Raw genomic sequence first — 25,990 nt, 5'->3', positions numbered from 1 at the left:
GGCCACGTAAGGAGAGCAACGCTGCCTTAATAATGTCACTGTATGGAAAAGCCATCTTTTTTATGTGTTTCTGACGGGGGTCCTTCACATTGTTAAACACAGCGAGGAACACCGCATGGCACATCTGATTTTGCACAACTTTGCGCGTCCTAAATTTGACACCAGCTGACACTCCACGCAAGCAAGAGCGGCGAGCAAGAGGGAAAGCGTCTACTTGTGGTGAATTAGGTGAAGGGGTGGGTGGTGGTGTTTGGTGGTGGTGGGGGGGAATACAGCTGATGAGATGGGTCTGTGTCCCAACACTGCAAAATCTCATGGGAGTGGTATTTATTAATGCACAGCCCAAATGATAAATCAGCCAACCGGGGAAGACCGAGACAGAAACGTGCTGGCTCGTTGCGGGACTGTCCCTCTAATTTCCTCTTGATTTATGGACGGGATGGCTGGTTAGTTGCCCCGTCATTAATTCTCACGGCCAGAGAGGGTTCAGACGGGCAAGACTGACTGGCGGTGGAAATAAAACGTGGCTCCGAAGCTGTGCTTGAACCGTCTCGAACACACCTGAGGGCCACATGAGAGGGATTTTATGAATATAGACTTTTTAGTGTGATATAAACTTGATTTTAGAGATCCAAGGACGCTGATATAAACGAGTAATCTGGTCAAAATCTCTTTGTTTGTGAACAGCTGTTTGCTAAAACCACATTTTTACTTTATATTTTCTCCATCATTTCTCATAAATAAGCGGTATATTAATATTTAATACACAGTTTACAGTAAACAGTAATGTAGCTTTAGACAGCTAGAGTGTAAAGGACATTAAAAGGTTTAATAATTTTCACCGCGTCAGACATCATAACTTTTTCTAAGATGTATTTTATATTTAAAAAGCTGTTTTCATTGTTATTCATCTGTTTACACACACGTTTCCACTTAAAGGTGCCTATTGGAGAGTTATAGCAGTAATATAACAGTAAATATGTTTGTATGCTTACAGCTACCTTTTAATGTATTATTAATATTTATGAAATGTTTATACTGCTTATGAATTCCAAACAGGAAGTCTTAACGTGCTACCATATAATTAATAGCTACAATTAATCAGGTTACATAAAACAGCTCTGGTGTTAAAAATGCTAAAATGCTGCTAAAAGCAAGCCTGTTTATAAGAAAAACAGCCAGCTGTTAGTGGAGAATAGCAAGGAGATTAAAGTCAGCTAATAAAGACCACAAATAAAGACTTTATGGCAGTGTAGACTTTAGTTTTAGTAATCTATGAGAGCTATGGTGCTAATTAGGCAGTATGAGCATAGACAATAGCCCATTAGAGCACAAACAGGCAGGACAGGCCCATTGTTTCATTAGCAGAGCGCTCTCTGAAGGTAATTAAACTGATTTGAAATTGACTAAAATAGCTGCAGTGTCGTACTAGCCCAGATTATCAGCGAAAGCCTCTTGACAGACGCCGCTCTTTGTATGTGTTTTTTTTTTTCTCTGAAATCCAACCAAAGCTTTAAAGTGTTAATATTTCAGGCGCAGGAACACACATTGTTGAAACATGATGAGTTATTACCAGCAATGATCACAGGCGATTTTTTTTAAAAGTGAGGAGCGCCGCATCTCTACTTAAATTTGGCCCTAATTGTTTTGTTTCAGTCTATTAATCTTAAAAAGTGACACAGAAGAAAGGATTTCTGCAGTGATGAATGGTGGGACATTCCAATTCCCACTTAATAGCAATTAATTTTCTGATACCCGCACAAGTTTGGCTAGTTTTAATTAGTTTGTTCTGAGGAATCGGGGGGAACTTCACCCCGGATTTCCATGAAAGCGGCGTCTGACTGACTAAATACATTCTCATCAAAGGGAACGGGGTGAGGCTGTCCGACCTTTCTAAGATTCAGTGTGCATTTAATTTCCTATTTACACTTTAAAATAACTCATTAGCATAAGTCCTCTGCACACAGACCTGAGCCGAACACATTAAGACAATAGCTCATTTAAATCATGTCAGAGGAAAAAGTTGCAGATACCTCCTCGCCGTGGTTGATCTATATATAGTACAAGATAGGTGAATTATGAAAGTGCAGTTTTAAGGGTTGAATTCCCACTGGGGCCACTCATGCTTAAATGTGCAGGTATGTAGGGATGAATGTGGTAGGCGTCTATTCACTTACGTTGTAAATGTCCAGTTTTGGTGCCTAGTACAGTTGACATATAATTCCCAATAAACTCAGAGCCACTGTAAATCACAGAGGTTATACTCTTAATATCAATAAGGAGTCTTTGAACTTTTACTTTTATCTGCTGGTTTAGTGTTTTAATCGCTAAGAATGGAAACCGCCTCAGCACCATTGGTAACACCTGCTTTAAAATCCTGGTGGTCGGGCAGAGAGATTTAGATAAAGAACAATTATTAAAAACATTATTAACCACCCTGATTATGTTCTGTCATCTGAGTTTAGTAAGCTGTTCCCACCAGTACCCCAGTGCAGAACAAATAGACACTTAAAATCCTTCATTTCCTCCGCTTTTAGATCACTTACCTCTAGATTAACCTTTAGATTTTTTAAATCATTTTTAATGTCTTTGTCAATCTGTCTGTTTATTTTATGTATTTTTTCATGTATTTTACTATTTATTGCAATTTTATCTCTTGACTTCATTCTTTGTTGATCTGTGCCTTCAAGTGCAACACTGTAGGTGACTAGAGTTTAGTGTGATTGTGTGAGTAGGTTGTGTGGATGAAGTACAAAGCTGCCCCTTTTGGGGGGAGTCTGAGTGATATTCAGTGGTGTAAAACCTTTCACTTTTTAACTATATTTAATCAGGGCTTTAACTTTGTGAACTGCAAAGCAGATAAAATGTGCTTAAGTGGATGAATAAAAGCCAAAAAAGAAAAAGCTGTCTATATTATTGACTATTTTTTATAATGAAAGTTCATGAAATCCAGTATTTCTTATGGACGCAAAACAACAAAAAAAAAGAGATCAAACAAGTTTTGGATGTATGTAATGGGGAATGTGTGTGAGGCAGTGTTTTAGTGTAATCCTAGAATTATTAGATATTTATTTGTTGTTTTATATATGAGACACCTCTGAGCGCACACTTACTGTCGATCGCCTGCAGATACTCCATGTGCAGGGCGCTGGCACTGCTAGCCCCAGCGGCGGATGCCACTGACGGTAGGAGGTCAGACGTGTAAGGGCTGCGGTGGCCCGCCAGCAGAGCCATCTGGTGGTAGTACTCAGCTGTGGTCAGACCTGTGTGAGGGGCTGGAGGAGAAGAAAACAAAGTAACCAAAACATAAACTGATCTGCACCCACGGAAGAAACACTTAAAAGAAAAAAAAAAGGCTGGGTAGAGGCGGAAGAGGAAAAGAGAGAGATGCAAAAGGAAGGGGAAAAATTATTAGCGAGTTAGAAAAACATGACAGGCTGAGCACCTGCACTGCGTTTTAAGTCTGCATTCATTTACATTAGATGATAATCAGCTCAGCAGAACAGTAATGAGCACATTAGCAACACCATCAAGTTTAGCAAAACAGCTGCACAGGGAGCATCACCTGAAGTGGGGAGCCTCACTGGGGATTACCGGATGCTTGCTCAGAGATTACAGTGAGTGTGCATTAGTGTTTGATTGATGCATTCGTGTTGTGAACACCAGAACCGATCGCCTTACAATACAATGCAGTTTTTAAACAGCCTTCGCTCTTCGTGCCGATCACCCGGAGAAAGGGCATGAGCGTGTACATGAATATATATATTTACTGTATGTGTGTGTGGTAAGAGTATGTGGGCTGGTGCATCCTTTGCCAAACACGGCGCTTGTGCTGTGCGCATGGGGGCTGCAGATGCAGATATGCAACCTGCTCCTCGACTCTGCACATTTAAACTCTGCAGGAAACAAAAGGCCTAAATCTGCCCAGATAGATCTGCGTGCTACAATGTCTCTCTTTTTCAAGTCATTCCCTTAGTTATGGAGTACTGTAAGTCCTTGAACCATAGCCTAAAAATAAACATCTGGTGGTGGGCTTCCGTATGCAAATATTCTAAGAAAGAGAGAGGAAAAGACTAACACTGTGGTTTTGGATGCAAATATGGAATCGGTTCAGACCACTGAGTGCTGCAGATCTTTTTTTCTCCCCCAATTGAAGAAATAAAGAGAAAATAAATAAAGAAACAGTGTATGAGGAGATTTCCTCTTAAGGCTGGCCTGTATGCCTGCAGAACACATCCATGATTGGTTAAATGAATGGCAGAAAAAAATTCTAAATTAATTCGATCTGGCTTTTATGTCTTCAGTGGAAGGGGGGAGTTTCTTAATTGTCTCCAGTGTTCCGCCTTAGCTTTGCTTTTGCATTCAACCATAATGTGTCCCATTCAGGAGCCGTGCGCAGAAAAGAGCTTTGCAGAATTTCTAAATCAGAAACGCTGGCATCCGAGTGCGATCCTCGGGGCAAAATGGGGGAGTGGGGGAAGGCTGTCGGTGTGGCACTCAATGTAGGGAAGGCAGAGACATGCCTCAGGACTCCGTGAGCCACCGGGTGCTCCAGCATAACAATAGGAACAGGGGCGAGCCTAACTCTGAACTCGGTCTCATATAGAAAAGAGAGAAATATTGAAGGCGGGAGGGGGGCACAAAAAAAGAGATGTGAAAGCAAATGTGTGGCAGCAAGAGGGTGGCACTAAATCCCACCCACTTTAAATCTCCATTAGATTCTGTTAATTAATTCATCATTATTCAAATGTACTTTTTGCTGGGAAAAAAAAAATCTTTGCATATTGAAGGAGGCTCCCTGTAAGCGCGGTGATATACTAACAACACAAAAGCTGATGGGTTAATTAATCACCGGATTGATTAAAGGAGTAATTAGGTGCCTCATTCACAATTCACAGCATTATGGAGTGAAAAGGGGATCATGTGGTAGGTTGGAGAAACTATTTTGATTTAAAGCAATCCGAGACCGGCGCACATTATTTTGCGGTAATGGAAAATTGGAGGGTAGAGAGTCGGAGCTTCGGTATATCGCTGTAGTGCACGAAAAGGAGCAAGGGGGGGAGGGGGGGACGACTCTTGGTCGTTACTTAGTCACAGCTTTCAACAGACCTGGATGAGAAGAGGTCGAATGCGCGGGTGCAGAGGAAATGTCCCAGCTATTTGCCATTTCAGAAATACACTTCAGTGCAAGGTTGTGGGCTAAAGTGGGTCTCTGCTGCTGCTGAAGTACCAAAAGGCTGATGGCTGAGAAGGTGAGGGCCATAAATGATTATTGGGACATTTGGAGCTCTATGAGGTGAATGTAGATGTTTGGCAAATAAGATCTTACATAAAAATAAAAGATATTGTTTTTTTAATTAAAATATGACCAAAATCATGATGAAAATAACTCAATATGTTTATTATTAATTTAAAAAGTTTTGTTCTTTCTCTAAGTTGCTAAGACTTATTTTATATATTTATAAAATAAGGTATAAAATAAATGAACTGCTACACATCAGATCAATTGACTTCCCAATTAAAATCCATATTAAGATGTAAAATTGCTCTCAGTAGGATGCGATACGAATCACCCCCCTTTACACCACCAAACTGTGAACTTGAGCCCGACCCTCCCTCCGTGTGCACGGTGTAACTGTACGTGACCCTGCCGCTCACTGATGCATCCTCCAGAGGTCTCCGACATGACTCACAGATCAAAAGGATTAGCCTCCCTCCAATCTGAGCCCCCACCCACACGGATGGCGCTACACTCATAATACTCCCATCTACCCGCTCCCCTCACTCAGATAGCATCTCGCCAACCCCTGGGTCTTAATAGAGATGGATCTGGTTGCCTCTCACCTGACCTCTTTTGATCTCGAACAGGAATTAAACGGATACACACAACCGAGATTCCCCCTAATAGCAATCGAACCTCCGTAATCAATTCCAGCCGTTATTTTTAAGGGTCTTCTGAGGCCTTATCACCCTCTGCTGGGGTTGTGTGCAGCTGAGTGTGTGAGTGTGCACGCGTCATGCGTTGTGTGTGCGTGTATCAGTTTATGTTTCATTTTACTCACCATCTGCAGGGCTGAGGCCCCGGGTGGCTGACAGAACGGAGATGGAGGGGCTGCTGTGGAGGGAGCGGATGTAGTCCATGTATGGGTTGATGTAGGGGTGTGGATGGTGGAAGGGCGACTCAGCCCCCACAGACGGGTTCCGCTGGGGCGAGATCCGGATGAGGGAGATGTCGGAGAAAGCTGGACTGCCCGCCAGAGCAGGAGGCCTGCAGAGAAGAAAATATTAAGATAACATGACACATATGATACAAGCTCAAATCACAGGTTTTCACTAAAGGCGTCACATAAAGGGGGGTGGTATCGTGCTTTTCTTTATTTTCTGGCATTTGAACGCTCTTAGAGGGGTTCCAGTGATACAATAAGGGATGAAGTAGTCGCTTAGTATGATGTAATAATGAGGAAATATCATTAAACTGTTGATCTTAGCCACAAATCTCTGGCCATCTGCACAGAAACCTGCACCCACCAACCTGCTTTAAAAAACATCTGTTTATGAGGGGCAGCCAATCAGATTAAAAGCTGACTTAAAATGAGAAGAACAAGGTTGAGATGAATACGGATTATTTGAAACTGTGACTCATGCAAAGCTACTCAAGAACCAAAGTATGGAGCTAGAAATTTCGGCATATTTTTTTTTTCTTTACAGGAAATTTTTTTTGAATAATAAAAAATATATGTGTAGAAAGGAATATTAAAAACACACTGTTTAACAAATGTTTATCATTTTTTTAATATATATTTATATATATTTGAAAAGTCACATATAAACTTGATATTACAAAACTGAATGAAAAAATAAAAATAAACTAAAGGAGGCTTTCTGTAAAGAATTGAGTTGAATTGAATTTATTTATTTTTATTATTTCTTATATTTTTGGGGCTATCCTGGTACGTATTACTTATTTTACTCTTTTTTGTGCACAATGCTTTGTGACCGTTTGTCTGTAAAAAGCATTTAATAAGTAAACAACTTATTTTTCTTTTGGTATTTTTAACCTGATCTAAAAAGTTCAGCAGAAATTAGTCAGCTGTTAATTTGATGGATATATGGAGCTGATATTAACAGCAAATGGGGGGGAAGTAAAAAGCCTTCTTTTTATGTATCTATAAATAAAAGTAATATTTAAAAAAAATATATTTATTTAAAAATTTAATTTAAAAATTAATAAAATTAAGAACATTTTTATTAAATGATGATTTCTTTAAAGTGGCCCTAATATCTCTTCAATCTTTGACTTATAAATGAACTTACTTCAATATTGCTGTCACAGACTCCCTCTATCTGACACCATTTAGAGACCAGTTAGCCCATTAAAGCCAACATGTGTACAAGAATAAGATCTTTTGATTCCACTATGTTGTCATTTTTGAGTAAATTAAACATAAATAAGTCAGTTTCGCCACAGTTGAACCAGGGACATCAGGCTTGTTTCAGCCTGAACATCCAGATGTTAATTCGATTGGCAGACTGGCAGTGGCGAGACCAAACAAATAGACTGTGACACTATCTCTCTCCCTCCATCTGCAAAGCAGAGAGGAGAGTGCTGCATTCCAACTGCTCCCTACGCAGACATTTCCTCAGATCAAAGGCAGCTTTCACCACTGCGTCTTAATCAGAGGGAAACGTTAGACCGAGCTCACCGCTAGCCAGGGCCAGACAAGCAACGCTGCGCCGCAACGCTACATTGCTCAGATGGCTTCGAACTTGGCTTGGAGATGAAACCGTGTACAGAATTGCACATGACGGATACAATTTTGTACAAAATCCACTGGCAAGTCTCATACAAATTCTCATTCTTTAAATAGAAAATGTGAGCGCTATCAAGCTTCACTTTATCAGAAACCTTTACTATCAAATTTCTCTTTTCTGCGAGATGTGAAATAAAGTTGAGAACAATCAGGAAAACTTCTTAGCAGCAGAGTTTGAGATTAACTAATTTGTGCCCACTTCTTATAATTGGTTAGGAGCGCCTGGAAACTTCATAATGATGGCCTACACCACAAAGGCCTTCCCCTGAGGATGTGGAGAAAGCCCCATATCAGGCAGACATTAACGGGCTAAAAGATTAGACTGAATTAGCCCCTCTGCTTCTCTGGGGCTCCCCGATGGACTGGTCTACTGTGACAAAAGACCCCAGGAGTAGGAAAGGATGAGCGAAAAGAGGGAGAGGAAAAAGTCTGGCCCAACGTTTGTTTCGCAGTGACCTTGAGCAAGGCCAGAGGGAGTGGAACAGCCCAATTACGACCTCTGCCCCATCCCCTGTTCCCCTCCTGGCCCCTTCGTCCCTCCACTTCACAGCCCCCCTAATGAAAGAGCTCAGGCCAGGGTCAATAATGAGCACTGAGGAGTGGAAACGACACACACACCCACTGAGGAGCAGACCCAGAAACACACAGTCACACGTGAACTTCTTCATCTTCAGAAGCCTTTCTGTAATTAGACCAAAAAGGGGCTATGGGGCAATTTTAAAGGCCTGCACTGCGGTCGACAGTGTGACAACATGTCTCGCGACGCTGAAGCAGGTGGACGGGAAAAAGACGCCGGCGCTCTCCGGAGGAAGAAAAGAAATCCTGAGCAAAACCTTTTCTGTTTGAAGTGCGCAAAGGTGGCGACTTTCAGGCTCATACCTGACATTGCAACACAAACGGTCGTGGAATTTTTCTCCACCTCCATATGATTGGTGTCTTTTTGCACGTCAGCTGGAAGAAATCTCCTCCTCGCCGAGAAAGCCATCGTGAGAGCAAACGGGCACTTCAAAACAGGTGTGCGAACGAAAGAACGTGCTCACGATAAGCAAGTCATGTGCCCCCACGCCACCATCATATGCCTCATTTGCAGAGATCACAACATAGCTGCAGGGTGATGTTTGCTTTCTTGTCACATGGCAGACCTTGAAGCTCGTACACGTACGCACTCGGGGGAAATATGTAGCACGGGGGAAACTGAAAAAACCTGCTCTGTCAGTCATTAAAGAAGAGAAATGGACATGCAAACACACATTTTTAACCATTACCTGCAAAAAAAGGCATTTGGTTAGCAGCAAAGTAAGCACAACTAATATCTCTGGAAGCATTTTTCACATTTTCTGTGTTGAAATAAAAACCCAGGAGGAAGAGCAGAGGAATTTCATGGCCTGTTTGAGGGAAGCCAGACATCCACTCTGGCTGCCATGACACTGATTAAACCTGTCATGTGTTGGCTGCGTCCCCGTACGCCGGCCTAAGCTAAATGCCTCTACCTTTACTTAGTTTTTTCCAATTAATTAAAAATAAGATCAGAGCAATCGCCTGCATGGCCGGAATACTGGTGGGAAAATCGTGACAAATGGAAGAGATGACTGTGAACAGTAGTCTCAGGGAGGGGAAGGAGGGAGTATGTGAACATATGACCTATGAATTTGGGAGGGAAGGGTGGACAGGGAAGAGTTAGGGCAGAGGGGGAGTTGGACAAGGAGGGAAGGGGGGAAAAAAAGACGTCTCAAGGGGTCCGCAGCCAGGTGTGAGGGGATTTAAGGAGGACAGCGGAGAGATTGATAGTTCGGAGGAGGTTCGGCGCGTCTTTAAAACAAAATGCAAGCGAGTGGCCGATCCTCCGTGCTCAGCTGCTCTCTGTAGGGCCGTGATCATCTCAGCATCTGCCAGCATGCATTAATCAACATGACAAAAGGAAGCAGTCTGACAATGTGCAGCATGTGTTTGCAGGAATGTTCGCCCTGTGTGTGCGCTAATGTGAGAGTAGGTGTGTGGGTGCGGAGAAGTAGCGTCTCGGATACACCTGATTTGAGATTTACATCAAAGTTGTCCTGCAGGGTTTTACATACTTCTTCTTAGAAGAGAAAAACTCTTCTGCGTCCTTCACAGGTTTATAAATTCCTATTAACCCTTAAAGAAGACGTCCTGCAAAACGGGCAAAAGGAAAGCCTGAGCTCCTGACATATGGAAGCTATTTCCTTTCACGTGGCCTTTCTTAAACCAGCCAGCTCCTCTTTAAGGCATCGCATGTTTACACGGGGCGGTCTGTGGATTTTAAACTGTCGTCTTATTTCACCCAATGAATATACACTTGCCAAGTGTAAATATGTCCCCAAAAGATTTTGAGTTTTTGTAGAGTGGGAGTGTCGAGACCTTGAATCTTTGTTTGGAACAAGATTATATCAACACTAATAATTTTTTTTTTTTTGGAGTGGGGAGAAAGCGACAGAAACATGCATTTGCGGTGAAGGCTGATGACTTCACTTAGGCACACAAGGTATCATTGTGGTGCAGCAGCCTGACCTGGTGGTATTGACATAGCGGTGTGCTAAAATAGGAACCGGGCTCTGTAAAATACTTTTAGCTCAAGCATGAAATCATTGCGCATGAAAGAAAAAAAGATGAACATTTCTTCATGTGTTCTTTGGTGACCAGCACAGGAAATTGGCGAGTCCAAATCCAATAACCCAACAACTGTATTCATGGACCTTCAAATTTTCATCTGTGAGCTGCCAGTCTACTCCCACAGAGAGTCGCGAAAGAAAAAAAAAGGCACTGAAGCCAGCAGTCATGACCCTGCCGAATTGAGAGGAAGTCTTACTAAAACCAGTCTGTACACTGCAATGGTTCATGAGTGCTGGAAAATGTAGCTTTTCCATGACACAGGCCAACAATTACATTGATTCGATGTCACATTTACAGGGGAACTAATGAATATGAAATAGCATAGATGCATCTCATGTTCACACTTAACTACTGCCTGTAGCTGCAGCTATGAATAATAGTATACTGTAGCTAGCTGTAGCTCAGGAGGTAGTGCAGGTCACCCACTAATTGGTAGGTTTGTGGTGCTGATCCAATCTGTATGCAAAAGTGTCCTTGGGCACGATACTGAATCCCAAGTTGCTTCAAAGTGTGAAAGTGTGAATGTCTATAGATAGAAAGCACTTAACCATAGAAAAAGTGCTTGTATGTATGTGGGCAAAGTATCAAAGTGCTACATAAGAACCAGTCCATTTAGCATTTAGCTATTATTACATATACATTACATATTATTACATAGTCCGGTGTCATTAACTTGATAACAAGGTTTTTTCTTCTCTCTTTACACTCGTAAATGCAAATTATAAGCAGCCAAGTGCGTGGAAGAAGCTCAAGCTAAAGTTAGTGATGGCTAATGCTCTAGACTTGTAGACAATCAGTATTAGGGGCAACAAAGAACTGCAGTTCCCTATAAGAACACTTGGTGGGCTGGCTCCAAAAGTCAGTACATTCCCACACACTCACCTGCTAAAATGTCCACTTCTAGACATCTTCTAAACATTTTAGCTGTAGCCTAACTGTAGCCTTTTTAATGAGTATGCTAACTTTCATAGGGATGCTATGGTTAGCAGCTTCGCCTCACACAATAGAAGGCAACTGGTTCAAATCCCAGCTGACGCCATTCTGTGAGGATGTGAGGTAGATAAAGTGCTACATGAATGAGTATAATACATTTCTTTTTTTAAAGATAGGTGCTTTGTTTAATTATGTTAACAGTATCTGTAGCAGTTTAGTATGATAGTATGTAGTATGCTAATAGATAGCAGCTACCTTGGTCTGTGCTATTGCTAGCACTACACTGGCTCCAAAAACCCCTGACTGTGATTACTCTAAGCACCTGATTGATGGTAAGATGGGAAAATATTGCTTTAATATGTTATAAGGATGGAACTTTATTCACCATATATCAAAACCTGAGCATGTTTCCTATCCATATGCTCCCCTACTGTCAAGGAGTGCTGCCGCAGTCAGTCTGAACAAGGCCTAACCCATCACAAAGGTCTCTGTGATTCTATTATTTTCTCTGTTTGACACAAAAAAATTGCAGTACTGTGAACTGACAGTTTTTTGTTCTCTCTTTTTTTTTTTTGCTAACAATATTTAGTAGCAGATGGATGATTTAGTAACAGAACACTGCACAGGACTTCATATTAGTGAAAAATAAAGAAGCAGTTTACACACACGTGGCCACAAGGGGCTGAGTGAGGTGGGAACTGAGAGTTTTAGAGGGAATTGGGATCTGTCAGGTGTCAGTACCTCTCCTGACCGAGGCTGACAGCATCACATGCCCACCTCCCCCCCTCAAACCTCACCTCAATCTCACCACCTCATAGAAGCCGGCACTCCCACCCCCCTCACCCCACCCACTCTCAACCCTCTAACCCACCCAGCCACGGCACAGCACTGCCACCGCTCTGAAAGCCTAAACCAGAGAGGTGGAAGAGAGAGGCTCCTGACAGCGGAAACACAAGCACTTTAAAGCTCCAAACCCTTTCACTGAGATCAAAGGGCCATAGGAACTGAGCCAGCTGAGACCCAAGGAGAGAGGAGAGGGAGCTGAGACAAGGGGAGAGAGAGAAGACAGAAAGAGACTGAGAGACACAAACAGAGGAAAGAGTATTCAGGGGTTCCTTCATTAAGACTTCATTAAGACCTGCAGCTAACACACATTCCAGTGCAAACTGGACTCCCTCTTCCACAGCAATCCTTCATGGCCTTTGTGACAAACCATTTTTCTTGGGATGACGAACAGAATAATAAAAAGAATTTTCTCCACACTGCGCCAGTAAGAGTCGTGCAGTGTTTTGTCTTAACTTTATTCTATTGGTGCCTTTTAGGCAAATATCTGAGAAAAAAAGGGCTTTTTATGCAGTAAATTTTTACTAACACCCCTTCAAAGAAATGTGTTCTCCACTTTTTTTGCTTTTGAAATGCTCATTATTATCTTAATTGCCCCATATTAAAGAGAAGGACCTGTACAGGTTGTATCCCACCTTTTCCTCTATGGTTGCAGTAATAGACTCCTTTAACCCCAATGACCATGAACAGGATAAGCAGTCAAGAAGATTAATTGCTGGAAATAACAGTCGTATGCAGTGTATGGATGCACCTAAGCTCCAGACTGGTCACCTCGTCAAATGTTGAAGTTTAGAAACTTCAAAAATCAAATGAGTGATTCATCAAATAAGGCTGAAAAACTCATTCTTTGGCCTTTACTGTCAGCACCATCTAATCTGAATTTCCTCGTTGCAGTCCAGCAGCAGTGTCTGCTTTAAGCTTTTCTTCTGGGCAATGCAGGCGGCAGAGCTAGCAGGGTATGGTGAGGTTGCCAGGCATTCGGGGTAAATATGTTCCCCGAACGCTGCGAGGGCTCTGCGTGACCCTCAGACATCAAAGGCCTGGGTGGGTCCGAGGGGTGGGAAGGATTTCTATTCATGGTCACATCAAGCAGGATTCCCTCTCTGCGGGATACCTCTGGGGGCGTGCCAGACATTCCCATACACTGCGTCGTCAGTTCACACATACTCTCTGTGCAGTTCAATTCCCAGCAGTCTCCTTCAATCCCCCCCAACTCCTACAAGTGTGCGTTACAGTCACATTCACACGCAAGCAGAAGATACACACTCGTTCTGCCAGAACGGCATATAGCTCATCTCTGTGAGCACGTATCACTCCACGCCGCTGGAGCGGTAAGACATGTTTATTAGCAGGAGTCAGAGAGTGTGACAGGGTTGAGTCATAACACACGGGTCCAGGTGTCAGCGGCTCTGGTTGAATCTGCCACCTCTGTGAACTCCAGAGGAGTCATGAACCTTAAAAGTTGAGGCACACGTGAAAAATGCTTCTTGTTCGAGATCAAGGCGAAACGCTCAGAAAGAAAGGGACTGGGCTTTATCGAGAAAAAACAAAAACACAAGACAGATTCAAATCTTCTCACCACTCGTGCTGGTTTCAAAATGTGACTGAAAACAGTCGTTGTTTTTGAAAAGTTTATATTTGGCTTTGCCACGCAGCAGGGTTGGTTTTTTTGTGTTTGCTTTGTGTTTTTTTATTTTGTTCACAGGCAGTTTTAAAGCCTTTTTTTTTTTTTTCAACGAACTGCAATTAAACGTAATTTCAGCCATCGCGATAAGAACGTCTACCAAAACGAATCAACTAAGTATACGGCGAGAAAATGAAAACATGAAAGTGAAATTGCACAAAATGAGCCAGGCCTTTTTTCCTGTAATTTCAAGGGGGCTGGAATCAGGGAACAAACATGAGCTCAGGGGAAAAAAACAAGAAAAAAAAGAGGATTTTCTTGTTTCTTTTTGGTCGTCTCCCATGCTTGATTTTGCTCTTTTACAAGTAGAACACCTTCATCTCTGTGCGCAACCAATTACGTACTTGATTGCTGTTTTTTTCCCCTGCTTTTCTCTTTTTTTTCAAAGCGAGAGAGTGAGTACAGGTGGAATTAGCTCTCAGTCAGTGTTTTGAGTTCCTCTGGCATGCCTCGGGCAAGAGTGAAGACAGGAGGGGGACTCCTGGGTGTTAAAGTGTTAAACTTCTGAAAACATGGAGGAAACACATCTACCTTTCTTTTCCCTCTCAAGCCGTGTCTTGATGGCCCCGATGCCTTTACACAGAAACTCAGCTGACGCCTGCAGCTAAACAGGGTTCAGGGTTCCACACCCCATCGCCCTAGCTACCCGACGAGTCAGGTAATGAGCATGCGTGCCTGCGTGTACGGCCCACAGGTGAGGGGCGGTGTTGGAGAATGAGTGTGGCCCAGGGGCTGCGAGGAGCCTCGTGGATCCGTGAGACAGCTCCGCACGATCCCCTCGCAATTCGACACGTCACACTGGGCTGCCGAAATGAGCAGCCGCACGGATGGGCCTGAGCAAATCACAAACAATACACAGCGCTACAAGACAGCAGAGACACACTGCTGGAGATGGTTAATCCTTCAGACAGAGATCTGAGGTAGAACAACAGAAAAAAAAAGGTGGGGGTCAGGAGGATGAGGAAGGGAGGGAAAGCCGAGACACAGAGGAAGAAGAGGAAGAAGCAGAGCGGGAGCATCAGGTAAGAGACAGAAATATGTGTTTCCTCCTTGGCACTAAAAATCTCCTTTTCAGAGCGAAATCCATCACGTTTTCCTAATACATACTTCATGCAGAGGAAGGGAGAGAAAAGAAAAGCCGGACAGAAGAAAGGCAAGCGCTGGTGGGAAAGTGAACAGACACAGCCTACTTTATTCTGCCCATTTCATCCATCTTGTTGGGCTAATAAAATGTCAAGTGGAGTTCCTTGATATTTAATCATGAAGGGGCCGAATGCGTGGCGGTGCCAAGCGCAGGCTCGATGAAGCTTTGGGAAGCTTAAACACAGACCTGAGGAAATTTTGGATAAACCCAAAGAGAGGGAGGACGTTTCACAAACCTCGCTACCCAAATGAAGCAAAACTGTTAAGAAATAGGAGATCCTAATAAGGGAAACTTTTTTTTACTTCCTTTGGCTCCAGGAACAAGTTTCCCAGCTTTACTCCATCCCCTTGAAAAAAAGTTAATTCCTAATTTAGTCAAATCGGTCAGAGAAATGATGAAAATGTGACAAAAAAAGAAGAAAAAAAACCTTGCTCTGTCTTATAAGCACCCTGCAGCTGCGTGCATGACTCTGCATATTTGCGAGCAGCTCCCGCCGGACACTCGCCATGAAAACATAAATAAATAAATGAAAGAACTTCACAAGCTGACGCCCTCTCAAAGAAAAGAGAGGCACCATGGGAGACAGAAATAGCAACGGGCTTCTCTTTTGACCCGCGTTGCAAACTGCACTATTAGAGGAAACCATCCTATCGGGCTATCAGATGTAATGGACGCCACATCTGATAAGGGAGATAAGGAAGGGCTGAGAGAAAAGAAATCGCTTTATGTGATATGAATTAATTTTCACTGGTGAGGAAAGTGTAAAAGAAGCGATTTAAGAAGAAAAAAATGCGATTCAGAAGATAAACAAATAGAGAAAGGGAGGGGAGGAGGTCCAGAAGCTGTAATGAACTCATTTCCTCCCAGCATTAAAACTTTCATTGGTCTTTAGCACAATGACTAAAAGCATTCTTGTAACCGACATGTGGGAATGTTTTGCATTGTTGCGTTTGGGTTCCCTTCAATCATTTACCCAAGGCTCGACCAGGAGAGTCGGAGGCGAAGGAGAGAGGGAAGAAAGGAAAGGAGGGACTGAGAGAGGATGGAAAATGAGGAGAGTTGGCGAGGATTTATGACCCTGTTCCCTTGGTCTCGTTACTTGCTATAACTGGCCCCCAGAGTGGGATCGCAGGGTCTGGAGCTCAGAGCCCAGAGATCAGAGTAATGGAAATTCCACATTTCTACACTGCTACAGCGTGACGGCTTTAGGGCACAGGTTTATTCGAAAAAAGAAGAAGAAAAAAGAAAGAAAAAAGAAGCTGAAAACTGATTCTCAATTTTTTAAAATCTGGAAGCAGAATTGATTTTTCTGCATTAGGTAAGAAGCAGCCTTTCTGAAGCTCGGTGATTCCTCAAACGCAGCAAAGGTGCGCTTAAGTGATGGCTTCTTCTGCCGGGAGGCTCTTTTAAACGCGACTTATATGTGCGGAGCAGACACCAGCCTGAGGTCGGGGAGGCGATGTGAGGCGGCACGCCATCTGTGCTGGGGTTGTATCTCGGGCCCCGCCAATGAGACGAGGGTCTCGTAAAAGTGACACTCGGCCACACCCACCAAATAAGCCACTGCGTTTACTTCTCTACTCCGCATGCACCATAGCACGTCATGCAAAAAACTGATTTTTTTCAGAGATTACTCGATTAATCAGACGACTTACACAAAATTAATCAGCATGCTTTTTCTTTACGCAATTTCTTAACTATGCTTCTTATTTTTCAAGCTAAAATGCCATAAAGTGGAATTTTTGTTACAGTTGCATTCTGAATATTTGGTGTTTCATCATATCTAATGAATGCATTCCACAATAGTGACAGAGACTACTAAAATACAGTTAGCGCTGTTATTTGTATATAAGTGCTTTAATAGACGCCTTATTTTGCAGACGATAAATTGTCAGACGTCTGAACAATGTGGTGCGGACAATGAAACCGGTTAGCGGCAAACACAACAAAGAGCAGGAGTTTAGTCTCAATATCATATTAAGGAGGACAATAAAAGTTGACGGATGGCGATCAAAATAACAACAAAAAATGGCAGCGGAATAAATGCTAAAATTATTTCCAAGCACGCGTCTATCTGCGTGTGCGAGCACGGCGGCACCAGCGCACACACACGCGCGTCCAAACACACACACAGCTGTTGGCACCTGCCTGTTATCTCTTCCCCTCAGACCTGGTTTTTCATTGTGCTCCTTGGGAGAGCTACAAATTGAGATCTCAAACATGAAGAGGGGGCAAATGACTTGTGTACGGGAAATCAAATCCACTAATGTGTTACATGTGCAAATTCGCAGGCCCCTCGTATTAGAGATTCATGTATTCCTGCTTTATCAGAATGTACCTTTTTCAGAGCCGTTTTCAATGGAGCCTCAAATTAAATTCAACCAAACACAGAAGAGAATATAATTAATAGGGAATATTTGTCGAAAGGATAACCAGACAGGAACTGATTTGCATTAATAAAATGCTCGTGAAAGGGATCAGACTGGAAATGCTGTAAATTCTTTGACAATTCCCGTTTGCCTGAAAGACGTATTAAACCAGTAATGAACTATTTAAAGAGGATTAAAAACATTTAAAAGAAATGCACGTGATATTTAATAACCAGGGAGACATACAAATATACACACAGCAGCAGTAGCAGCAGCCCTGGCAGCAGTGGCCCCAGCATAAGTAATCCTAGCCTGGTAAGTAGAGTTTTGGAACATGTCTTAACAGATCTCCACAAGTAATGACTCAACCCTAAAACCTTTACAGGCCTTGTCAAATATCTGCTGTGCCAAACTCGTTTTTTCCCCCCTCTTTTTTTTCTCTCTCAACCTGCTGGATCCATCATTCTCAAACTACACAGGTGCCTTAAAAATATCACGGTCCTGTGCACAGGGTGAAGGAGGGGATGGGAGGCAGGCTACACTGCCCATTTAGGGTTCTGAAACTAGTGTATTACAAAAAAAATAGATATACTGTAACTTCAATCTGCCCACATTTCTGCTTAGGCATTTATCTCCTTTCTCTCTAAATCCTGAAATTGCCTCAGAAAAAAAAGGAAAAAAAAAGAGGGGGGTATTTTCCTCCTTTCTTGCACATTTTCAGAGTGGCGCGCAACTTTCTTTCTTCCCCTGCTCTTTTTTTTCTCCCCCTCCTGTGAAAATTGAAGAGGCTTTATGTCAAATACGGCTAAAGCCAGCCTCTCCATATCAAACAACGCAGCGCGAAAATTACTGTGGCGATGATAAGGCTGCCAGATAGAGTGGGAGAAAGAGAGCAAGGGGTGGAGTGGTGGGGGGGGGGGGGGGGGGGGGGGGGGGGGGACTGAAAGGAAGTGACTCTACTCAATTATACTGCAAAATTGGTATGACTGAATATTTTTCATTCAGGTGACTGATAGTATCAGTGAAACTGCAATGCAGATAAATAAAGGAGCCTTCTGTCAAGAATAAACACCATTAATCATGAAGCCAGCTACTGCGTGACCGCCTGTCCCCCCGACTTACTCCACTGAGAAAGTATTAAAGAAGGGGTGGGGGGATTGTGTGCATGTGTGGGGGGTGGGGGGGGGGGTGGGGGGGGACTAAGGAAGGGGGCGGGCCGGTATTGGTGACTCCACCAGAAAGGGGTGACCTATGAAGTCACACAGAATGGGTTTTTTGGACAGTTAAGAGAGGAAGATGAAAAAGCAGCCTTCATCTTTCAGCCACTGCTTCCTGGTGACAGAAGCACATCTGGATGGAGATTATCAGATGTGATGGTGGAGCGGTCATTTACACCGGATGCAATTTATGGCTACCCTTCTCATTCTATGTTAGTCGAAAACAGATTCAAAAGTGAATAATCATAAAAAAATCTTTACATATATTATTTTTCTGTAGAAAATCTGGACTGTATTTTTAGAAAGTGTCTGAAAAGAACATTTTAATGATTAAACGAGGCCTCAAATCGCACTGTAAGTAACGCTCCGTTTCCACCAGCTTCTAGAAAAGATACGGCAGGTCCTTTTTTGTCTTTTTATTGTTGATTGTGTTATTGTTATGCTGCTTGTGTGCACATCTGTGTGTGTGTGTGTGTGTGTGTGTGTGTGTGTGTGTGTGTGTGTGTGTGTGTGTGTGTGTGTGTGTGTGTGTGTGCAACGTATTGCGATGCTCGCTCTCATCCCGTCTGGAAGGAGGTGTTGAGATAAGGCCGTGGTCTTTATGCAAAGCAACACTCGGCTCCTCCGTGAGCAGATTGGGCGCTCTGACAACAGTTTATGTAAATAACAAAAGGAACTCGGCGCACATCTTAAAGAAAACAACAAAAACCCATGCGGGCGCGCTCAGTGAGGAAAGCGGTGAGGAAGAAGTGCGTATGGGGCGATGCGTCCGAACTCTTGCGTTTTACTTCTGAGCTGATTGGATTTAGAGGGTAACAAGGTGACTCAGTCAAGTTGGTGCCATGTTTAAATGAAACAAATCTTGAGAAGCAACAGCTCACGCAGCCCTGGAGCCAATTAATTCCTCCCTGCTTCATCGTTTCTGAGCTGAGGTTTTGTTGTGATGACAGAGATGTGCCACAACTCTCCCCCCACACCCTCCCCGGTCCTCCAGAATACCTTCTAGTCAGCCCTGCAGCTGAACAAACACTGGTCATGAATGAAATAACCACACAGGCCGGGAACATGGAAACACACCCGCAAAGCCCCCCACCTGTACCCTAACTCCACATATAGAGAAAAATAAACCGCTTTACTTTATTTATGAGACACATGAGTCCTTAAGGTCTGTTAATATCTTGAGAATAGAGAAAACTGACAGCATCTGAGCTAATTTTGCATTTTTTGGGGGGGTTGGACGTATACAGTGGGGAATATATATGCATGTTTTACTTTATAGGAAGGGAAAGCAATTTAAAGTAATAGTTACCACAAAGAAAACCTTTCATGAAAAAAATCTCTTTAGAGTGCTCGTTTACTTTTACAGCTTTATAGACTCTTTAATTGACTCCGCTGGCTTGACTAATTCTTTTTTAAATCCACATACGGTAAATGAGCGAAAGGTTGTGAGTCAATTGCTTATCCCCTAAGAATGTTTTGTCGTTATAGTGGCCCCCCATTCACAGCACAAGGGCCCGGGACTCCAGAGTAAATTCTGATGCCGATAATTGACTTGTGACGAATACCTCTGTTTGTTCTGCACGGTCTCCGGGTGACCCAGAGCCGGCGTTGAGCTGCATGAGAGGGCTGTTTTGTTTTTCTGTGTACCGCGGTCAGGCAATAAAGCTGGAATGAAAGGAGTGGTCTCTTCTGTTGGAGCTGGCCTCACCCCCACACCCCCCACCCCACCACCAAACTCCCATTAAGCCAAACCAGCACAAAGGGGACCAAAGCTCCCATGGAGAGACTGCTCTTCACAGATCAATGTGTTTATTTAGGCAGGAAAGACTCTTTCTCTCTTTGCTAAGTCTGGAGTTAAGCTGGTTCCAGACCAGAGACACACACAGACACACAGAAAACTGGCCAAGTTTAAAGGAGGAAAAGACTCCAGCTGATCCCGGATCAGTGCAGGACAGTAAAGTTTAGGTTACTTCAGATAAAAAAGAAAGAAACCTGTTAAACGCTTCTTGTTGGTTGTTGGGATTAGCTTCAACTCAGACTGAGATTGTTGAAACTCTTGTTAAGTGCTGTTCTTGCACGTGAATATAAATTTCTCAGTAAAGAGAAATTGCCCCCCACCCCCCACCTCCTCTCCTGACCCCGAGGCGTTAATATTGAATGGCACATTGGTACCTTCCCCACAAGAATTCATAAACTAAACGATTAGCCTCTGTCTGTAATTGCACTCTCCCTTGCCTAATAGGGGCGGTGAGGTAAAGAGGGGAGAGAAAAAAAAACAAAGGACAGTTAATTTGTGATTTCCTCTGCTCATTTGAAGGCAAATTAAGTGTCAAACAGCTAATACGGAGCATATTTCATTTTATGAGCTTTTAATTTAATTCCACCGCCTCATATCACTGGAGCCCGTTAGCTGCGCTGCTAACGCCCGCTCCTCGTCTGAAAACGAGGGCCATAAATAAACACGTTTCAATTAGGCCCTTCACAGTAATAGGATATGATTCTGTTCATTTGCCACGTACGGATGGTGTATGTGTCATTGTGGCACAGAGGAAACAAGCTGCCGGGCGCTCGTGGTGTTTTTCTCCGGCCACGGATGCCCGGTGGTGGCTGGCTTGTGTGCATGGCGGGGGGAAGCCGGCTGGATTGATGGAACTGCCGCAGGGCCAACCCAACTGTAATTACAGGCCCTAATGAGAGGTTGCATGGGGAAGTACTGCAATAATAGTCCCTGTGTACTTAGGCATATCTTTGAGGGGGCTAATAACGATTAATTCTGCTCACCGAGGAGAACTTGTCTTAAAACAATTCAATATTTCTCCATAAGCCGCCTCCTGTCCTCCATTTCCCCCGAGCGACAGCTATACGTTGACTGCCTCGCGTGGGCTGCCTACAAGCAGCATTACCGAGCAGAATGCATCGCTTAAATCCTGGCAGAGATTTACGCTTTTGCGGTAGTTTCACAGTCGTAAAGTTTAGTTGCTGAAACTCGCTCAAAACCTAAAATCTGGGAGTGTAATTAACTCCAATTTGCCATCAGGTGGTTGGACGCAGCTGTAATACCACAAGTGATGAGCGCATCTTCCCACCAAGGAATTCAGGGCTGCTTTTTTAATCAAGCAGGCAATATTGCTGCTTCCCTGTGCAAAAGAATCCAAAGTAGATGAGAACAATTTCTGCATGAAACCCACGTAGGGCCCGCAGATAATGCGCATGACAGTGAGCTCACAAGACTTTATTTAAATAAGGCTGGCCACTCAACAGCTGTTTTATAATCATGACAAATAGTTTCCCTCAGCGCAGCGTGTCATATTAAACAGCTCCACGTCTAATGGTTTGGATAAACAGGCCCTAAGTAGCGTGGCAGGAGCATGGCCGTGTCTCCAGTGACAGCAAACCAAGCGCGCAGATAACTCCCGTCCGGACAGAGTGACTGAAGACACCGTTGCTGCGTAACTTCTCCCCCTTAATTCAATTCTTCAGCTCCGTGTTGTCCCTCTAACCCCCCCCCCACCCCCGCCTGCTTCCTCATTTTTCTCCTCCTCCCTAACCTGCTGCTCCGCTTCGTACCAAAGCGCTCCTGACGGATAACAAGCCCGGCTGTTTGTTTGAGCTTATGTTGCCTGAGCGTGTTCGCCCCATTATCTGCGCATAAGCTAAATGCTAAATTATATTTGCCATTTTGTTTGCAGTGACACGAGGCATCAATCACCTCCCCTTGTTTTTTTTATTTCCTCGCCTCGACCCCCCCTTCCTCCTCTGAGCAGGAGACGAGGGGTTGAGAGGTGGGGTGGGCCGGAGACGGGGGTGGGGGGGACATAAAAAATTCATTACGCTTAGTGGCACATCAGCAAGGGAGAGATATGACTCCTGAGGAGGAGAAAGGGGGGAGTTGATAATGATGAAGAATATCAAACATAATGCGGCCCAAGTAGCTGCCCCATCCAATTTGTCCTCGTCGCACGCTGATCGCTTCCTCCGTGTCGGCGGGTAGGAAACAAGCGCCACAAGGACGAGGACTCCTGCACTGTTTGGATGCAAAGAATACAAATGACCGAGAGAGTAGAAGAGAAGGTAGTGACTAATAGTGAGGAGAAAGGAGCAATTTGTGCATGCGAGCGAGCTCGCTGAGCACTTTGAAGTTCTCTGCTGACCTGGCAGGCACCATCGGACCCACTCCACAGGGGCAGACTAAAGCAATAAGAGTTACCCTGTTTATAATAACTTACCACTGGAGAGCTGAGATGGCCTCGCTTTTACTTCGCTTCAAAATGAATCGAATGCACACAAATGCGATTGGAAGAGGCAGGGAGGTTACTTGTACACAGTTCATGTGTCAGGAGCTCATCTGTGTCTGTCAGAGATGGGTAGATGTCAGCAGAGGCATTGCTTCCTTCTCTTGACAGGGCTTGATCACTGCTCTTATGAGAATTGCGCGCTCCCAGGCTTCCCTCGCCCTGCTCTCATTTCCCTGTCTCTGACACATGTTCATTTGCGTGTCTCTGACATGCGGATCATGTTGCGCACGTACGGGGCCGTGGCCTTTGATCCTGAAAAGGCAAAGAGAGGCGCCCCGGCACCCATGAGGAGGATGCTCCACGCCCACAGGCGGAAGGAAGTTTCGAAGCTCGATTTGTATCGCCGCTAGTAGCGGACCATGCGGCTGAGTCAAATGTGTTCTCCTGTGTTATGATCAGCAAAATTGAAGTCTGCGGTTTTGTGCTTGAGTGCGAGACACTTACACGTGAAGAGGGGGCACAGGCGAAGGATCGTAGATGTACCGTCCCTGGGTATGTCTGTCGTCGATTGGCACAGGAGGGTGGAAGGTGGGGAAGAACTGTGGAGCAGCTGTGCGGGACAGAAAAGATAAGAAACATGAGCTGTTTTTCTTTACAGTTTATAAAAGTCCCAGTTCTCCTAAAATACGCCTGCAAGTGGATCCATTCCCTCCTCGGCTAATCTAAATAGCAGCAGTAATGAAAGGCAGTGGTTGATGGCTATCTTTCAGCGGACCCACCCAAATGAGACCTCATTAAACGCGCCGAGCTAAAAGCTGCGCCGCTCGAAAAATGTTAGCTGAGGAAGTCTTTGTACATGTCTCAAGGCTGAGAGAACTCAAAATAAACAGGGATAAATAAGCGTAGGAAAAGCAGCCAAATGGCACATTTCTCACCGTGCCAAGCATAATATGGTTTTGTACAAAGGATAACATTTGAGTACAACCACTGAAACGAACAAAATGGGAAACAAAAACATCCTTTTCCATCTTGGTGTTTTATCACAGAGAATCCAGAGGCTTCTTTCACTCTCTCACCCCCCTCACCTCCAGATAAAACATTAAAATATTTGTATTACATGAGTTTTCAAGCCTTTTCTTTACTTTTACCCTCTCTATTTTAATTTTTACAGCAGAAATTGAAATTGCCACAACCAGGCTGACTTTGCACACGTACGCACTCATCGTCGAACCCTGACTTGCACTCGTTGTTATATAGTTGTAACTTGAAGCTGAATTTGTGTGTCGCAACCGTGCACCCACTGTTGGACGAGTCGAAACAAGCAACCAAAAGGTGCCTGCTTAAGTTTTGACACGTTAGGTTAAAGTGTGTATATCAAGGCAGAAACAGCAAATGACCATTGCGCACGGATTAACTGCATCTCACTGCTAGAACATTAGCCACTTTATTACCTGTGTTACTGAGACCAGTGCCAAGTTGCATTATCTTTTTTTTTTTTTTTTTTTTTTTCTTTTCCAAGTTGCATTATCATCCCCCCGAGGCTAAGCATGTGTCAACATCTGTATAACGTCACGCAGCAAGTCTCTGAGGCTGCTAGCTATATATATATATATATTTTTTTTTTTTTTTTTTTTTATGGTTGTAAACATTTGGAAGCGTGAGCCAAAAGGGCACATTGCCAAACGGCGAGGTGCCCAACAGCTCCACGAGTGTTGAGCCATGACAGATTCAGCTGCATCGTTGGGCAATACACCAGGTGTTGATCTCGGGTCTCTGCTTACCTCATGGCTCATTTATTTACTGGGTTAATCACTGCCAGCTTGGGGCAACAGCTACAATTGAGAGGTGGTCACTTTAGTTTTGCTTAGGCTTACAGCTTTGCAATGTATTGAGTCTTAATAAGAGAAATGAAGCAGCAGAAACCAAGCGAGAGAAAAATCTAGATCCTAAACTAAGTGTCAAAGATCTTTTTTTTCTGGGAAGCTCCAGAGCTTCAGTGATGATCAACACAAACAACCTGGAGCTTTAGCCTGCTTTAGTCTGTCTGAAGCAGGAGAGCAAGGCTTTCCGTTCAGTTCCAATCATTTATCTATATCTGGCTACAAATCAGAACAACAGTCATCTCAATGCGAGACTCAAGGTGCTCTATAGTGTAAGGTAAAAACCCTACAATAACATAGAGAAACCCCAACAATCAGACAATACCCTTTGAGCAAGCACTATTCCCAACAGTGGGAAGGAAGAAAGCTCAACCAGAAGCAGGCTCAGGGAGAGGCAGCCATCTGACGTGAACGTTGAGGAGTGAGGGAAGGGAGACAGGGCTAGAGGTGAGTGAAGAAGTGCGTCATGGGAAGGCCCAAGCAGTCTAGGGTCACCTGATCCAGCCCATAATGGCATGCTTTAACAAAAAGGAAAGCTTCAAGCCAAACTAGAAGACGGCTCCACAGAAGAGGGGCCTGAAAGCTGATGGCTCTACCTCCCATTCTACTTTTAAATACACTAGAAACCACGCTTAAGCCCATTAGAGACGTGCTCTAATGGGGTGGTTCATCTGTGGAGACGCACAAGTTGTTTTTTAAGAAAAGAAAGTTGCTAAAACTGAGGGCAAAGTTGCAAAGTTTGCACCCCTGCAATGATGAGTGAGAAGGATGCCAGTCAGACTTCAGGATGAAATTGTATATATTTACCCCGTGTCCAAACAGCTCTTAAATCCAAGTCATAAGTCAACTTCTGCATCATGCTGTATAACAGTACGCTATAAAGTTCTCCAGTTTCACAGAAAATTTGTTCAACAAGTGAAGAGAAAACTTAGGCAAACTTCTAGAAAGCACTCGTGGGTTTTCATCCTGTTTTTCACAATAGCAGAGATAAGTGGTAAAAGCCTCCTCCATGCAGCTCTGGCAAGTATCTGACCACTCCGTCTCTGTCTGTTTGATAGTTCTCTCCTGATGACTCAGTTTTGGCTTGGCTCACCTCAGCTGATTCCAGAGCTGCTGAGGGCGGGAGGGATGAGGGGATGCTGGGATGAAGGGATGGGCTGCTGGTAGACAAGAGCAGAATCTGCTTTGTTTACTCTCCACAGCTCCACTCCCGGGCTGTCGGCCCTTGGCTGTCAGACTCGGAAAT

At 43.8% G+C, this 25,990-nt stretch overlaps 1 protein-coding gene and 1 long non-coding RNA gene across 2 annotated transcripts in view; one reads left to right on the top strand and one right to left on the bottom strand.

The window, feature by feature from the left end:
* gli3 (GLI family zinc finger 3) overlaps positions 1-25,990 on the bottom strand; it is a 96,750-nt gene that overhangs the window by 20,755 nt on the left and 50,005 nt on the right. Inside the window, exons 4-6 of the mRNA XM_086306598.1 lie at positions 23,369-23,474; positions 6,063-6,268; positions 3,114-3,275 (exon numbers count right to left, since the gene is read on the bottom strand). Coding sequence (XP_086162724.1) covers positions 3,114-3,275; positions 6,063-6,268; positions 23,369-23,474 — 474 coding nt within the window. The remainder of the gene's footprint in view (positions 1-3,113; positions 3,276-6,062; positions 6,269-23,368; positions 23,475-25,990) is intronic.
* Positions 11,382-12,113, top strand: LOC147322174 (uncharacterized). The gene is made up of 3 exons (XR_015131056.1): positions 11,382-11,704; positions 11,811-11,856; positions 11,962-12,113. It is a non-coding gene; the product is annotated as an uncharacterized LOC147322174 (long non-coding RNA).

The sequence above is a fragment of the Aulonocara sp. 'chitande type north' Nkhata Bay genome, linkage group LG9, assembly GCF_057382095.1.
Source record: "Aulonocara sp. 'chitande type north' Nkhata Bay isolate Kocher_YH1m ecotype deep benthic linkage group LG9, A_spYH_male_GT1.1, whole genome shotgun sequence".
NCBI classification, from domain to species: Eukaryota; Metazoa; Chordata; class Actinopteri; order Cichliformes; family Cichlidae; genus Aulonocara; species Aulonocara sp. 'chitande type north' Nkhata Bay.
The sequence above is the reverse complement of the archived record's forward strand: the minus strand, read 5'-3'. Positions and strand labels throughout refer to the sequence as shown.